Genomic DNA, 17,847 nt, shown 5'->3' on the forward strand with positions numbered 1-17,847 from the left:
TGGTTACCATAGAAACAAGAGTGAGAATAGTCACCACTATATACATAAGTAGATAAATGTATGATAATTTAATATTAAACCTTAGTGATTAAGAACCTGCAATTCCAAAATCTAATTAATCATACAAATCCATAGGATAAAAATATAAAATTATAAAATTGCAAAAAGAGAGGAAAGGATGAAGATATATGAAGCATAAATAAAATAAATGTAAATTGAAAATGGGGTGGAGATCGAAAAAGAAATGGCATATTGAAAATAAATAAATAAAAGTTGAAATTTTTGAAAAGAGATGATGACATTGTAGAGAGACAAGTGAATAAAAGAAATAAAAAGAATAAAATAAGAAGAGAAACAACTTAATGAGAGAAAAATAAAAATAAAAAATAACAAAACTGAAGTCGGGCTTGGAAAATAACGGGGATTGCTAGACCGAGGTGGAGCCAGCTGGGGATCTTGAGAGATGCCAAAAGAATTTCACTGGTCACACTAAGATGAATTTTTTAACTGGTTGAGGGGCCGAGGCCTCCTCTGGCCATAGTGTCGGTCCATCCCTATAATAGTTTATAATAAGCAAGTTCATGTCAGAGATTAATATAAGATCTACGATTGGGCCTTAACTATCGGCTTGAGGTTTTAGTTCAATTGGTTCAATGAAATATATATGTCTAAAGTTTAGGGAATCAATCAGATTATTATGCTAAACCGAGAGCACCTCTGAATAGGCGAAAATGGCCTTTTTTGGAAATGAAGGTCGATCACCCTTTGGGGTTATCCCGCTAAGGGTGACCAACCTTCTTTTTCAACAAAAGACCCCAAATTGATTTTTCACACGTTCCTTCCTTGAAAGCAACTTCTTATACTGAGATTTTAATTAAAATACATTTACACAGATATAGTAACCCCTTTGTAGAAAAGGAGTGACATGTCGTACCGATTAAATTAAAATGGCATTTTTAGGGAAAGATAGTATGAATCCTCAAGTTTTAAGGCAAAGGGAGGTAAAATGACACCGATCTACTTTCAAAATCAAAAATTCTAGTGGATCGGTTTCAGTCACCTTCAAATGTGTCGGAAAAAGAAGAGAATCAGGTTACAATCATAAACTAAGGTCGACATAAAGGTCTCGTTAATGGCGATCACCCTTAGATACTCTTTGCCACCTGTCTTTCAAATGATAAAGGCAATCAACCTTGTCCTTCACCTCGATAAGGTTGATCAACTCGGGTTCTCAGAAATGCAAAAATAAAACTAAAACACATCAAAACAACACAACGCACACGAGATCTTTAGGCCTCTCATTTTTTTACCGTTTATCGTGATTATAGAGCTTAAATTAACTTGATTTGAGTGTTCCCTCCACATTAAATGCCTTGACCAGAATGGCTTCCTGCTGAAATCGCTCTACGTAGTCTTTTAGGGTTTGATTTTTCTGATGGACGTGATAGTTAAGATCATGCATGGTTTTGCTCTTATGGACAGGGGAGGCTCCAGGGGGAGGCCACATAGGTGGCTGCCTAGGACCTCCCGGTTAAGAGGACCTCCGATAAAAAAAAATGATTTTTTCATAAAATTCAAAATTAATTTCAATTATAGTACAATAATACAAATTGTCTGCTTTTTTGTTAGTCATCATCTCTTAACAACAATAACATAACAGGGGCTTCAAATTTTATTTTACAACTTTTCTCTTAATATTAACAGTGACGCGTTACAAATTTAGCTATATGATTATTGGGGAAAGCAAATTCAACACCTGCTTATAAAATAGTATAATATTAAAGTCAATATTCACCAGACAATACTATTTCAATCTCATTAACGGATGATGAGTTTTTTCGTTAACAGAAAAGGCTTATTGGATGGTCAGAATGCTAGGGGTTGCAGGATAGCCAGAATATAAAATTGCACATGAAACAAAAAAATCATCTTTCGTTAACAAGGTTTGAAATTGGATTGTTTTATACATAAGGGTTAGATTAATTTTCACATAATAACCTAGTGGGGGCCTAGTTCTCTAAAACTCCAGTAGAACCAGACCATGTTTATGACCATAACGAACATAACCATAAGAACCAATACCGTGTTATGTTGGTATCTGTGTAGAGTATATCATTGTTTACACAAACGGAAGAATAGTTCAAAGACATCACGTCTACTAGTCAGCCAGTAAAGTAAATATACTTTCAAAAGGGAAGGTTCAATGCACATTAGTTATCTATCTTATGCAGATATCAACTATAGAAAGTTATCACCATGACGTAATCGTCTTATTTCCAATTTTATTCATGTGGGGGATTATTGGAAAAAATTGAACAAAATTATAATTAATTTAAATACCAACAAGTACCTCATTTCATGAATAGTCGTGTCTGTCATGAACAATCGTGTTCGTTCATGAATAGTCATATCTATCCATGAACAGTCGTGTTTATTCGTGAACAAACGTGTCTTTTGAGTTCTATTTATATAGAATGAAATTGTCAAATCAAGTGACTAGAGTCTAGACTATTGGAAAAAATATTCTTTGAAATTTTTATGGTGTCTGTTTGTTCATGTTGTTCTTGTTGTCCTGCTTCGGTGATAATGCATCTACACACGGTAAGAGTTCACTTGCATAATCTATTGTATCCTGGGAGATGATCGTCAATAGCGATGAAATCTGTCTTAAGGAGACTGCTAATACATGCCACATATATGTTTCACTTTATTCTTTTGATTTAAGTTTTATTATTCATATATTTTTCTGTGTTCGTTTTGGTTTTTGGTTAATCACATCTAACAGATTTTACATTCCGTTACATTATTTTTCTTGACACTCATACTGATTTTAGTATTACAGTGTACCTAGAAGGAGTTCTAATATTAAGCATTTGGTCTTCTATGTCACTTAGAGGACCCCCAATTCATATTTGAACACGTGTATTGTGACCTCACTTAATAAAAAAATAGTGGGATCTTTTATAATATGTGTGAAACCATATTACACGTGACAAGATAACTATAGAAAGTTCTCCAAGTAACATGGAAGACCAAGTGCTTCTAATAATTTGCTATCTAAGAGCAACTCTAATGGTTGGAGGGTTGTACACCCTCCAACCATGCCACATTACCCATTTTTAATAACCATCCCATCAAAACACTCTTTACTAAAAACCATCTCTAATGGTTGGTCACTTTCAGTAGGTCCCACATATTATTTAACATATTATTTTTATTTTTATATTTTTTTCTTTATTTAATATATTTTTTTAAAGATATAATTTATATTATAAATTTTATAAACTATGTAAAGTGATAAGATTGTAATAAATTAAATATCAGTTTGCAAAACAAAATTGATTCCAGATGATTTATTATTATTATTATTATTACAATGTATTTCATCAGATTTTTAGGGTGGCCCACATATTTAGCTAAAAAATTTGTCAATAAAATATTTATACAGTAAAACCTCTATAAATTAATATTCGATAAATTAATAAACTCTTTAAAATAATAATTTCTTTTGGTCCCGACTTGGGTCAGTTCAAAAAATGATCAATTTTAATAAATTAATAAGATAATAATTTTCTTGAACAACCCTTTATAAATACATTGTATTATTACCTCTATAAATTAATAATTTCTCAAATATATATAGATATATATACTTAGGATAATTTAGCAAAACATGAATATATAGTATTTTGTTTTTTCTTGAAATTTAAATCTAGTTGAATTTCATCTCTAACTATTTTCAGTGCATTCAAAAGTTCCAGTGTATATGCTATAATTGCTTTCTTTTTTGTGACTCGTTTCAAAGGTACCGAATCATCCCCAACTTCATCCTCAATTCAATTTTGCATAACGCTCGATATAATTTCTTCTAAAATTTGGACTTGTGAACGTTCATTGTTTTCACCTGGATAATCTATTATTTGATTGACATTCATTTGATTGCAGTAACCAATCTGGCCAATCATTCCCTCAAGTTCATGAATGTTTTCTTTAGTGATTGCTTCCTTTAAATTCCTTGTGACAGATTCATCCTATGTACGAATTTTGCAATGTTTGAAACAATTTGCTATTGAAACAATTAGTAATTTAAAATTTATTTTAAAAAAATTAAAATCACTCTATAAATTAATAATTATTTTTTTTTTTGGTAGAAAAGGAAAGGAAACACAACAACAAAAAACCCAATCACGGGATCATCCTAGGAAAGCTAACCCCAATCCTATCATCTAACAGGAAAGGGAAGAGAAACCCAGGGGGAACAGGAAGGGTAGAGACTCCAAGAAGACCGTCATGAGCAGCTGCCGCCAAACGATCAGCAACCCGATTTTGCTCTCTGAAAACGTGACAGAACTCAAAACTCTCAAAGGATGAGCAAAACCTTCTAATAGCTTTTATAAGGTTGATATACTTCAAACTCGGGGCATGACTGTCTTTAATCATATTAATGGCCTCCAGATTATCTGATTCAATAGTCAGACTCTTAATGCCAAGCCTACCAGCCAGCTTGATCCCAGTTAGGATGCCCCAGAGCTCAGCAGCAAAGGAAGACCCTAAACCCAAATTCTGGTAAAAACCAGAAAGCCAAGCTCCTCCAGCATCTCTGAGAACACCTCCTGCAGTAATTTTCCCATTGCTGAGGCAAGAGCCATCAGTGTTCAGCTTTACAACCCCTTCTCTGGGTCTAACCCAGCTAACCAGGTGGACATTCTTACTCAGGGAGGAAACGGCCAGAGAATCACCTTTAAAACTGTCCAAAATGGAGAAGAACTTATTGGAGAAAAAATCAACTAAGTTTGGCACGAAAATAGTTTTACTACCAAAAATTTCCTCATTTCTCCACTTCCAGATTTGGTGACAGATAATGGCAAAGAAGATGTCACCATGCTCCATAAACGAGAGGAGCTTGCCTTTAACACCATCAGAGAACCAGACCTCTTCAGGATGGGCCAGGAAGGAAGAAAAAGAATTAGGAGGAAGAATCTTCCTCCAAACCTCTTTACTCTTTGAACAATCCCTCAGGGCATGGCATAAGGACTCAGTATGGTCCCTGCATCTACTACAAGTTCCAGACTCCGATAAATGCCTCCTGTGCCTATCCAAGTTAGTCAATAACCTGTTCTTGACGCCCAGCCACAAGAAACTCCTAACACGATAAGGAACTTTAAGGGCCCAAATGGACTTCCAAACCTCAGAGGAAGGAACCGATAAAGGGGGGGGGGGGGGGGGGGGAGGAAAACGCTTCAAAGGCAGACTTGCAAGAGTATGCTCTATTATTAGTCAGAGCCCAACAGTGTCTATCCAAATCCTCCTCATGAGTACTCACCTTGAAGCCCCGCATTTTAAGGAGGGTATCAAGACCTAAAAAAGGCTCAAACTTGGCCCAGATCCAATCCCCTTCAGAGTCCACCACGTCAGCAATCCTCTAGTTCCTGATGTCATTAGGCAGGGGAGAAATACACACATCTACCAAAGGTTTGTCCCCTAACCAGGTATCAAACCAGAAACTAATGGATTTACCATTACCCACATCAAGACCAACCCCAGTACAAAATTCCGCAAAAATGGTGCTAATCCCTTTCCAAAGAAAGGAACACTGGGCAACTCTTTCCTTGGGGCCCCCAAAGATTTTATCTTTCCGATACTTACCACAAAGAAGGCGAGCCCAAAGAGAAGAAGGGCACTGCCACATCCGCCAAAGGAGCTTCATTAATAAAACTTTATTGTTGTCCTTTGCTTTCCTAATACCCAAACCACCAGACGCTTTGGGTAGGCACACTTCATTCCAGGGCACAAGATGGATTTTTCTCCCCGCCTCAGCTTTTCCCCACAGGAATCTACGGTTGATCTTATCCAGATTATTAAGCACAGGGGCCGGAAGTAGACAAGCCTGCATGATATGATTAGGGGTTGCACAATTAACCGATTGCACTAACGTCGTACGGCCTGCCAGAGAAAGAGTACTGGCTTTCCAAGAGGCACATTTAGAATTGGCTCTGTCCAAAGTATCCTGAAAGGTAACTTTAGAAACTCTTTCACTGTGCAGAGGAATACCCAGGTACTTACCAAGAGAGTCAGTAAGAGGAATACCAGACAAGTCACTTAATCTTTTGCAAACTCTGGGATTCATATTCTTAGAGCACATCATCCTTGATTTTTGGATATTAAGCTTTTGACCGGAAGCCTCACAAAAACAATCAAGGATATCCATAATAACACTCAATTGCTCTTCATTACCTTCCAGAAAGATAAGGACATCGTCAGCAAAGAATAAGTGAGTCACCTGGGGGCAGAATCTATTAATAGCTACCGGGTGGAAACTCCCAATATCAATAGCATCTTGAATTAGGTGAGAAAGCCTTTCCATAGCAATAATGAAAAGGAAAGGACTCATAGGGTCACCTTGACGGATACCCCGGCCTGGAGAAAACTCCTCAGACATATCCCCATTAACCATGACTTGAAAAACCGGAGAAGAAATACAGACCTTGATAAGCTTCCTCCAGTTCTCCGGGACTCTAGCTCTCTCAAGACTTTCCATAAGAAAATCCCAGTTGATCCGATCATAAGCTTTTTCCAAATCAAGCTTCAAAGCCACCATGCCTTTCTTCCCTTTTTTAATCTTCATCGAATGGACCATTTCTTGGGCTATCACCACATTGTCCATCATTTGTCTACCGGGAACAAAACTCCCCTGATTCTGACAAATGATGTCAGGGAGGATTCCCCGGATTCTATTAGCCACAATCTTTGTAACAGTTTTATAAAGAACATTACAAAGACTAATGGGTCTCATATGCAGGAAGGAAGAAGGCTTCTCAATTTTCGGGATAAGGACAAGGAGGGTCCTATTAACAAGCCCAATGTCCTTAGACCCATTAAAAACGCCAAAGATGAAATCATAGATACCCTCCTTAATCACCTCCCAGTGTTTATGGTAAAAGCCAGCCGGCAAACCATCAATCCCCGGAGCTTTAGCCGCCCCAATACTAAAAATAGCTTGGTCGATCTCTTTACACGAGATAGGCTGAAAGGCAATCTGAATGTTATCCTCACTAATCTGAGGGAATGTAGCAGCAGAATGGGCCCTATTAAGCTGGACAGGAGCCTCCTTGAACAGGTCCTTATAGAAATCAAAGGCCATATTACGAATCACCTCGTCTTCATAAACCCACTCCCCATTGGAGTTTTTAATGGCTTCAATCCTATTTCTCTGTCTTCTGATCATGGTAGAAAGATGGAAGTATCTGGTGTTACGATCCCCATCTCTAATCCACGATTTTCTGGACTTCTGGAACCAAAGAAGCTCCTCCTGTCTAAGCACAGCCTCCAACTCCTTCTAGAGAGTTCTAAGAAGACCATCCAACATGTGATCAAATCTAATCTCCAGTCTACGCTGGATACCCTCCATCCTTCTTAATAACTTATTCTTCCTCCCAATGATATGACCAAAAACATGTTTATTCCACCCTAACACCTTTTCTCTGAACCCATCAGCAGCTTGTAAGACATTCAAGTGAGGAATCCAGTTATCCTGAACAAACTCCTTGAACTTAGGATGGGAATCCCAGGCCAACTGATACCGGAAAGGTCTCCTACCTCTAGGCCGGTTGCCTCTCAAGAGTCTAAACAAAATCGGACAGTGATCTGAATGCCAAAAAGGAAGATTTAAAACCGAACACTCAGGAAAGGAAGTTTGAGCAACCACATTAGCATAGACTTTATCCAAACGCACGAAGGTGTTGTTGCGTTTCCAGGTGAATTTATGACCAGAAGCCCTAAGATCAAACAAACCACATAAATCCATACTATTCTTATGGTTAAGGCAACGATTAATGTAATGAGTAGAACCCCCCCCCCCCCTCTGGTCACTCATAAGAGCAATGTCATTGAAATCACCCGCAATAAACCAGGCCTCAGAAATATTGACACTCATAGAGTAAAGAATCTCCCAAAGACGATTCCGATTAGCTAACACAGGGTCAGCATAAACAAGAGTCAGCAAGAAGGGCCTAATCCCAGTAACACTGACTTTACAGTGAATAAACTGCTTATCCATATTAATAACATCAAAGTTAATCCGATCTGGCCTCCAGAAAAGCCAAATCCCACCAGCCCGGCCAGTTGCCTTCGATCTAACACACCTCCACAACTTAAACTTTTTAACCACCTCCTCCGCTTTCTCTCCACTAATTTTAGTTTCCAATAAAGCAAAATAGGAGGGGTTAAACTGTTTAATAAGATCATTAATATGGATGCGGGTAGCCTTGCTAGCCGCACCCCTAACATTCCAACACAATAAATCCATAAGAGGGAGGACAACTGACCACACAACCAACCTAAACTAGGTATTTACTGGGGGCTCCTGAGAGCCTCACCGAGGAACCCGCAGGTCCCCTCTTCTCATAAGGAGCCAGAGAGTTAAGGATGCCTTTCTGTTTACTCTTTGGCTTCTTCAAGTTAGGTTTAATAACCCCCATAACTTTACCAGGCCCAGTATCCCCACAAGGAATAGGATTACTAACCTCAGATTTCTCATTCAACCTATGGGTTTCCAGAACAAGGGATTTCCCCTGTTCCTCACCTTTAGACACAAAGAGGGGATTAACAGCATCAACCATCCCCACTGAAGGACCAGAAGGATCCAAACCAGGAATGTTATGCTCCACCTGCATCTCACTCTGGACAGGCAAGTGAACCTCCTCAATGGATAAAGCCTCAAACCTAGACCCAGATCTCAGGGTAGAAGATGATTCTGCTCCCTCCCTGGCCTTGGGCTTCGGCTTTTCCTTCTCCAAAGAAATAGCCAAGGGCTTAGGAGAAGTGGATTTCCCCTTGGAGGAGATATCAGGAGGGACATTCTGACTAACCGGAGGTTGAGTCCTTCGACGAGCGGTCCTTTTAACCACCATCCAGGGGCCAAAATTCCCACCTCCTCCCTGGATACCCGCCGAATTGCTCCCACTGTCCATAACATTCTCCTCAATGACCCTCTCCCTCTTGGGACACCCTTCTTTAGAATGACCATATATACCACATTCATAACAAATGTTATGTAAACCCTCATATTCAATGAAAAAAACCTTATCTTGCACACAGAATTTAGACAGTAAGGGTTTTGCAAGATCAACATCCACACAGACCCTAGCAAACTTGCCTCTAATGGCACCTAAGGTCGTCTTATCCACATGGTGGACCCTCCCTACCAAGCCACCAATTTTCGTGAGAATCTTCTCACTATAATACTCAATAGGAAGGCCTGGGAATCTAACCCAAGTCAAAATCCTATTCACCATACAATCGTGAGGGTTAAAATTAGGGACCCAAGGCCTTAAGGCCAAAACCTGGTTAGCAATAATATACGGGCCTCCCATAATCACAGTATTATAATCCTCCACACTGGTAAATTTTATGATGAAGTAGTCATTCTCGATATCAGTAATACTAACTTTCCATTTCTTCGCCCACTGGGAATGAATTCTCTGGGCAAAATAGTTAAAACTAATCCTCTTACCCAGGACTTTCACAATTAAAGACATCTTCCACTTTTCTCTAAGTTCACGCTTCTCTACTGAAGACAATCTGAGAATCGGACAGAGGGGATCATCCTGAGCACCTTCCTCGTCATCAGAGTCAGAAAAAAGATCCTCCGACTCTCCAATCATTAGAACCTCTTCTGGGCTAATTTATAAAATAGCAACAATTAAAAAGAAATAAAATTCTTAAAACTTGGAAAAAATTAGTGGAAGTTGAATTCTATTTGTATAAATATATAAAAAAAAATCATCTTATTACGCATCACCCTCTATAATTCATTATTTTGGGATTGTCTTCTACAATTCATTCATTTATCTCTCTAATTATTTCTTCATTCTTCTACACTATTTCTTTTCTCGTTTTTTTTCTTTTATCTATTCTAATGTTTTTTAATGTATTTAATATTGTTTCGATTGGAACTCCAATTTTTTTTTGGCAATCATGTTTCTATATTTCAAGTTTTGATTTTGTATTGTTCAATAGATAAAATTGACATAAAATGACATGTTAATAAATCATAAAACTCGAGTATAGAATACATTTAGGTATCGTTTGGTATGATGTAATGTAATCAATGTTGTAATGTAATTCAATATAATAATAATTTCATTACAATGTTTGGTTGAGAAATTTGAAAAAAAAAACCGGGTGAAATGTAATTATTATTACAATATTTATGTTTATTTCGTCAAATATAATTAGAAACTTCAATTATTCTCAAATTTTCATATGCGTGTGAACATCATCCAGTTAAAAACTTGTTAATTTTTGTTCGTTTTTCTATTTTCGCGTTTTCACGTTTTTCAGTTTTTTGCATTTTTCGCGTTTTTCATGTTTTTAGTTTCACGTCATTTCCATTTTCCATTTCCGCATTTTCACGTTTTTCCTGTCTTTCGCGTTTTTCTCATTTTTTCGTTTTTCTTGTTTCATGTTTTTTTCTCGTTTTTCATATTTTTCCATTTTTTATATTTTCCGTTTTCACATTTTTTCCGTTCTTCGCATTTTTCATGTTTTTCTCATTTTATGTTTTACCGTTTAATAAGAATTGTAAATAATAAATATAAATAATAAAAATATATATTTTAACTCGTCATAATGGGAATTCATACATATGTTTTATGTAATCCCATTACATAAATTTACAAAGAAAATTTGAGTGATATAATTGTGATTCCATTATGATAAAAATAATAGACTAATCCAAACATAGTAATCAACATCCATTATAATGGACATTCCATTACAACGTCCATTACAACGTACCAAACGACACCTTAGTGTTAGGGGTAATTTTATATTTAGGGAAAATCGGTTTTAATTTGTTTGATTTACTTAATCAAACACATTAATCATAATCAGGTCCATCAAAACATCTCTATTAATGGGATGAAAGAAAAGAGAACAAGAAATAGAAATATATTAATTTGGATAAAATACAAAACCATAATTCAAACAATTAGAAAATATTTTCGAGTTACTATTTGTAGAACTTGACATTTAGTTCTTCAAGGTTAGAAATATTTGGTAAGTTACTAAAATAAATGTGTTTAATCATAATATTTTTATTATTATTATTATTTAATTGTTTATTCAAACAATTAAAAAAAATAGGAAAAATATTAAAAGAAGTCTATATAAAAGGAGAATCCATTACCACCATAATTTAGTGTGACAATGAAAATGAGCAGCTCAAAGACATCCTGTCTTCTTCTTCTATGTCTTTCCTTTCCTATTCTTCTCATCACTTCTCAGATCCAAGCTGGTAATTAATTATTTTTATTTTCTATTACATACATGTGCATTTCTTTTTCGACAGAGATAAGCAGTGGCGAATACAGGATTATTCGGTTCGGGGTCAATATTACACGTGGTGTGTAAAAAAACTTTTTGCTAGATCGAACTTGTTTATTTTATTTTTTTTTGTATATATACGTGTTATAATTAGAGTGGTCAAGAACCAATTTTTAAGTACCAAGGTAAAACTTTTCAAAATTAAAGTATATTGTGTTTAAGATTCTTAATATAATTTTTTTGTGTCTAATAGATCGGATTTAGATAGGGCCTAACAGACCAAAAAAAAATTAGAAATTTAGATTTAATAAAGGCCTAACAGACAAAAAAAAAGAAATTTGGATTTAGAGAGAGTCTAACAGGACCTAGACCAATTTTGGGATGCTAATTCAGTACCGGATCTAAATTTCTTAGAAACAGAGGGACCGGAACCATCACAGCCTCAAATTTTGTGGAGACATGGAGGCCGAAACTACTCATGTCCATGGTGGTTCCGGCAGCCGGAGGGACCCGCGCCCCCTAGGCCTCCCTGTCTCCGCTCCTGGAGATAAGTTATAAATTTAATCCCATAGTTATTCACGTTAACATTGCAACTAAGAAAGTTAATCATGTTGTTTACTATGATTTGTTATTCATGAAGAACGAATTTAGTTTTCACGTATAAAACAATGCAAATTTAAACTTAATATATTTACTAAATGGTGCAATTACAAGCCACATTAACGGAATGTAAGTTTTCTAATTAACAAAAGATGTGAAATTCCAAATTTTATTGGGTGGGTATAACGCTGAAAGTTGGGCCATGGTCGGAACATGAATTTATATGCATGAAAAAAAATCATTTTTACACTGTGTAGTAAACGTTAGGATTAAGTGCATTATTTTGTACGTTATCCATTTTCATTATATGATGTTAACATATATAAGTATAGTAAATTTGAACACTAACAATTTATTATTTATGATCATCTAGATTCAAGTACCAACCAAATTGAAGCGTATGAGAAGGGACATGAAGTACACAACTATGCACATAAACATGAAAAATCGCAAGAACACAAATATGAATTTGGCTATGTTAAGGGATACGAACACAAATATAAACATGGACATGATAAAGGCCACGAGCATAAATATGAACACGGACACGATAAAGGACAAGGACATTATTATTATGGATATGAACACAAATATCGCGGACATGATAAAGGGAAAGGACATGACTATGGGCACGGATATGAGGATCATCACAAATACGAACACGGGTATGATAAAGAGCATGAACACAAATATCAACACGGACATGATAAAGGGAAAGGACACGAGTATGGACACAAATATGAAGATCATCACAAACACAAATACGAGCACGGGTATGATAAAGAGCATGGATACAAGCATGAACATGGACATGAACATGATAAAGGACACAAATATGATAATAAGGGACACCAACAACATTATGACTACGAATATAAATATAAGCACGGAAATGATAAAGGGAATGGTCATGACTATGGATATGAAAACCGACATAAATACTAATATGAACAAGGATATGATGGATACAAATATAAACATGGACATGAATGATGAAGAGCATGAACAAAATCAACAGAATAATGGATACGAGAAAAGGACATGATCTTAAACCTTTTCTTTTTATAGTGTAATAGCTTAAATAAACATTAAATAAAGATGATGGTTATTGTAAGTTTATTCTACACTTATTATAAGCTTCTATGCGAATAAAATTAAGTTTGAGATTGAACAAGTTTCTTTCATCAATGTACACGAATATCAGTAATAAAAATTTCTACAATGGTAACAGTCCCGACCACACAGATGATACAACATCAATTCAATTATTAGTGAGGCATCATCTAAGTGGAAGGACTAGTACTGATCTCGATCCACCGTAAAAAAAATTCAACCATGTTAAACTTTTAATCATTCGTCAGCAACGTAAGCTTAGAGCTGGAACTATATTGCTACTAATAGTAGATGTTGATGGTGCTCTTGATTCTATCCGTTCTTTCTAGAGCACATCAAACTTAGCCTCATAATCTTTGTCTTTTTCCATGAGGTTCCTTATCTTGGGTCCCCATCAATCCCGAGTATTAGGTTCGACCACTCTCTCCTAACTAAATATGGATCTATGACGGATCCTTATGTGGGTTGAGTCAAGTAGGGTCGTTTTTCTTTTTTCACCCTGATTGATCTCACATGGGATTACTCGTTGACATTCTTTATGTTTCGTGCATGTGGAGTTATGGATAGGTGGCATCTGCTTTTCTTACCCTTGATGGGATCGAGGTGATTACTGTAATAGGTGACTCATTGACGGAGTCTTTGAAGGCATGCCAAATCAAGACCTTAAGATGGTGTCGTTTTAAGCAGTTTATGCGCTCTCTTTTCCAAGTGAAGATCCGAAGCCACGTGAGTGACTTTATAAAAATAAAAATAAAATAAGTAGTTAAATAATAAATAATTCAAAATTTTAAATTAAGTAATTTTGAATTATAAAAATAAATAATTTTTAATTTAACTTAATGGTTAAGCAAATTGTTATAAATATTGTTCATCCCTAGTACCTGTCTCTCATCTCGGTCGCTCCGCTATCATCATAGGCGACCCCCGACCACTGGCCACGGCGACATTTCCACCACCCACGGTCTGCAGCCGGTAGACATCAACCTTCGCCAGTGTCCACCGGAGCTCCGAAGTTCACTGAAGTCATTTGCAGCTCTGCCACCACCGATCACAACGAGCACCACCAGGTACTTTTTTTCCCATCATTTCTTAAGTTACTCTTTTGTTCGATTTCATTTCTTCTCAACTGCAAGTTGAAATTTGTTTGGGCTTGCGTAACCGTAAGAATTTTCCATTTGCATCCAGTGCTTTTGTTTGAATTCCCCTATGGATTTAAACCAAACGCTTTAGTCGAGTTTCAATATTCAATTGGGAGAGTGATGACAATTGAATCGATGTTGACTCAATTGATTTTATTGAGGAGCAATATCTCTATCAAGTTCTTGCAATTGCTTACTCAATTTATATATCAGACAATCCCTAATTTTTGAACTTGTGGTTGTGGTTGAGTTGGGGTTTCTAGTTGGTTGAACTGTAATTCTGATTTGTTTGAAGCTTGGCTAGTGAGAAAAGCATAATTAGAGATCATGGATCCTTGATCTTAACTGGTTGGGTGTGATATATCAGTGGCTGATTATATGCTCATAATCATTATTTTACTGTACTGAATAATAAAGAATTACAGTTGTATATCACCACTTGCAATTTGACAATCTCTGGACTGTTAGCACTGAGCTTGAATAGTTTCTGTTGTGATTTATTATTTATGAATAGCTTCTGTTAGTGTTTAGAGATTTAAATAGCTTGATTATGCTGCTGTAAAATGAGTGATGTTATATACTGCTGTGATTTCAAAACTGCTTGTGTAATTAAGGGATTTCAATTTGAGCAATGTATTGAGTCGAAGCACAAGCCATCCTGCAAGACGTATAAAATAGTTTTATCCGCTCATTTCAATATCAATTATAAGTTTCCATTCACTCATAGCTATAAAATAAAGCATTAGATGCCCCATCCCTCGAATGCTTTGCTATTTCACTCCAGACAAGAGTATGTGAAACAACTCATTTTACTTCTTTTTTTTTTCTAATTCATATATTCAATCAAGCATGAGCTCATCTAGAGCATTTCAGTATTTTAAAATAACAAGTACGGTTATATTCGTAATATGGAGCATGGACATGAACTTTATTCAGTTCACTGTCCTGTATTTCGGTATTTTTTTTTTTTTTGAACAATCTCATTGTAACATCCAAATTTACAGTGTGGCAATTCCCTTTACTGTATGTTCCATATGGTTGTCATGCCATTATCATGTTATGTTTTCTATATGTTAAACATGGTTATACAATGCTATAAATGCATAAAAAATGATAATCCTGTCAAGTGGGTTGTCTTTGTAAATACTGTTGTCGAATCAGAAATTTGAAAGTCCTAATTCTTTGTGTGACACACAAAATTGAATCTTATAGAAGGATTGTTTTCTCATAACCAATTTACAACCTTGATATCAAAGCATTTTAGTACTCTATTTTATCACTGTCCACTATTTATTGTTAATTTTTTGACTGAGTAGTGTGATGAAAAGGAAAAACATTTCAAAAGCTTGTGGCTCGATGAGCAGAAATGAAGAAGCCGAGGCTGGCCAAGTAGAGATCCAACATTCAGGTTGTTCAATTGTGAATTTACCTAGCCACATTCTTGCAACTATTCTTTTTAGACTGCCGATTAAGAATATAATTGTTTGCAAATGCATATGCAAATCTTTGTATGCTACGCTTTCAAATCCTGAATTTGCTAAAATGCACTATGCTCAGTCTGAGGTCCTTCCAATTGCTCGAACTGTGAATTGTTCTACACACGTGTCAAGAACACTTTATCCTCTTGAGCTAGAACAAGATGAAAGGTATATGGACATGTTTTCATGTCAGCAATCCCATGATTATTCTGAACGGATTCACCAGGTTTGTATGAAAACGGGTTCCAAGTTGAAGATTCCAGTCCGCAACTTCCCAATCGATGGCAATGAAGCGATTGCATTGAATCCAATGGATCACAAGTATAAGGTAGTCAATTCATGTAATGGATTTCTTTGCCTATCTGAACCAATTTATAATAAGCCTGTCGTTGTGTGCAATCCAGTTACAGGAGAGTTTATTGATCTTCCACAAGTGATTAAGGGTGAAAATGATGATGGTTTTTCTAATGATTATTTTGATTGTGGCTTTGGTTTTAGCCCAAAGACCAATCAATACAAAGTGGTAAAACTGTTGAAGCAATATTCGCCTCTAGAACATGTCACCATCAGAAGGAAATATACTGACTTGGTTCAAGTACACATTCTTGGTACAAGATCATGGAAAAATATCGAATTTTCTCCCTATTCGGGGTATATGTTCTTATTTCCTACTTATCTGAATGGTGCAGTTCATTGGATATGTCTTCTTGTTAAGAAATTAATTCTCATTCTTTCATTTGATTGTGAGAAAGAATGTTTCCACCCATTTCCATCACCTCCATTAAGGGAGGGGATTAGAGACAATGTGGGAATGGGAGTACTAGGTGGATGTCTTTGCATATGTGACTCTTCCGATCCATCATTGACTTGTGTTTGGGTGATGAAGAATTACGGTGTTGAAACATCTTGGACTAAAGTTTTCGAAATCGATGTGAGTTATTGTGGTAGAATGCTTTATGGATTATATCAACCCATAAAATACATGAATAATGGAGCACTTTTGATGTTCAATTATCCTAGTAGTGTTCTAATTTATTATGACCCAAGAAATCATGGATTGAAGCTTTTCGAACTTCGCCCCAGCAAATCAAAATTTGAGATACTTGCTCATACTCCAAGCTTAATTTCACTTAAGGATGTTCTTGCAGGATGTAAAGTGGAGGTAGTTAATGTCTATTCAAGGTACTTATTAATCAAATTGTTTCTGTATAGAAGTAAATTATTTTTGCTTTAGCTTTTTCATACTCATTGAAGTATTGTACCTACAGGTGTGCCGGGTTGAAATTAAAGGGTGAAGCTAAAGCCATTTCCTTGTATTGGAAGACGAATCTTACGGCTCTATCTGATTCTAATTGTGATCTTGATTATGAGTTTTATTTGTATAACTACACACATCAGGATTTGGAAGAATACTGGTGGGGTAAGTTTGACTATCGCTTTTCAATGTTAGACTGAAACCGTAAAGATATGTCAGCCTCAGGAATTACATCTTGAAGGTAGCATTTTGTTTTGGGGAAAGTATAAAAATCTTTATTGTGGTTTGGCTGATTTGCGAAATCAGGTCTGCGGTTTTAAAAGTTGGCAAACCCAAGCATGTGATTTGTGTCTTTAGTAGTTAAAGGAGCTGCGGATCAGTTTTTTTTGCAAAATTAGGCCTATAATGTGTTTTTTTAAGACAAAGATTCTTGCTCCGAGTTGCTTCTTTTGGGTTAAATAATTACAATAACAGTTTATGGAATGTTTGAGTTTGCAAACTTTTAAATCACAGATCTGACTTCGCAAATGCGTCAACCATATGGATCTTGTTGTAATTAATTTAATTTCCTTGTTGACTGTAACTAATTTAATTTCCTTGTTGATTGATACACAATGAGCCTGTTGTAATTCATTTTTTTATTCTTTGTTTTATGAGCAAGAAAATAGTTTTAGTTTGATGGGATAATTTGTGATGCTTTGTTTTATTTTATGGACAAGAAAATAGTGTGTGTTAGTTTGTTGGGATAAGGTTAATATTTGTTGCCCGAGTGCTAATATATTCTTCGCGTAAGAAATGAAAAAAAAAAATTGTACTCAATGTTTGCAACCTTTATAAATTTTGTTCTAGGTAACAGTCCGTCAAAATTATGTTTATCTTGTCAAAATTGTTTCAAGTTGAAAACATTAGTACTATTTTCTACATTAGGGGTATATGT

General features: G+C 35.9%; 1 protein-coding gene across 1 annotated transcript; it reads left to right on the top strand.

Annotated features, from left to right (window-relative positions):
- Positions 1 to 13,912: 13,912 nt before the first annotated feature.
- LOC136226343 (F-box protein At3g07870-like) lies at positions 13,913 to 17,644 on the top strand. The gene is made up of 3 exons (XM_066014788.1): positions 13,913 to 14,105; positions 15,494 to 16,837; positions 16,924 to 17,644. Exons 2-3 carry the CDS (start codon positions 15,498 to 15,500, stop codon positions 17,108 to 17,110), a joined length of 1,527 nt encoding a protein of 508 aa, XP_065870860.1. The 5' UTR covers positions 13,913 to 14,105; positions 15,494 to 15,497; the 3' UTR covers positions 17,111 to 17,644.
- The last annotated feature ends 203 nt before the right edge of the window (positions 17,645 to 17,847 follow it).

This window comes from Euphorbia lathyris, chromosome 4, assembly GCF_963576675.1.
Source record: "Euphorbia lathyris chromosome 4, ddEupLath1.1, whole genome shotgun sequence".
NCBI classification, from domain to species: Eukaryota; Viridiplantae; Streptophyta; class Magnoliopsida; order Malpighiales; family Euphorbiaceae; genus Euphorbia; species Euphorbia lathyris.

Excerpts from the sequence above, each read along its gene's own strand:
- LOC136226343 (XM_066014788.1), top strand. The coding sequence starts at position 15,498 with ATGAAAAGGAAAAACATTTCAAAAGCTTGTGGCTCGATGAGCAGAAAT. Across the intron at positions 16,838-16,923 it reads GTAGTTAATGTCTATTCAAG|GTGTGCCGGGTTGAAATTAA; the intron begins GTACTTATTAAT and ends TTGTACCTACAG.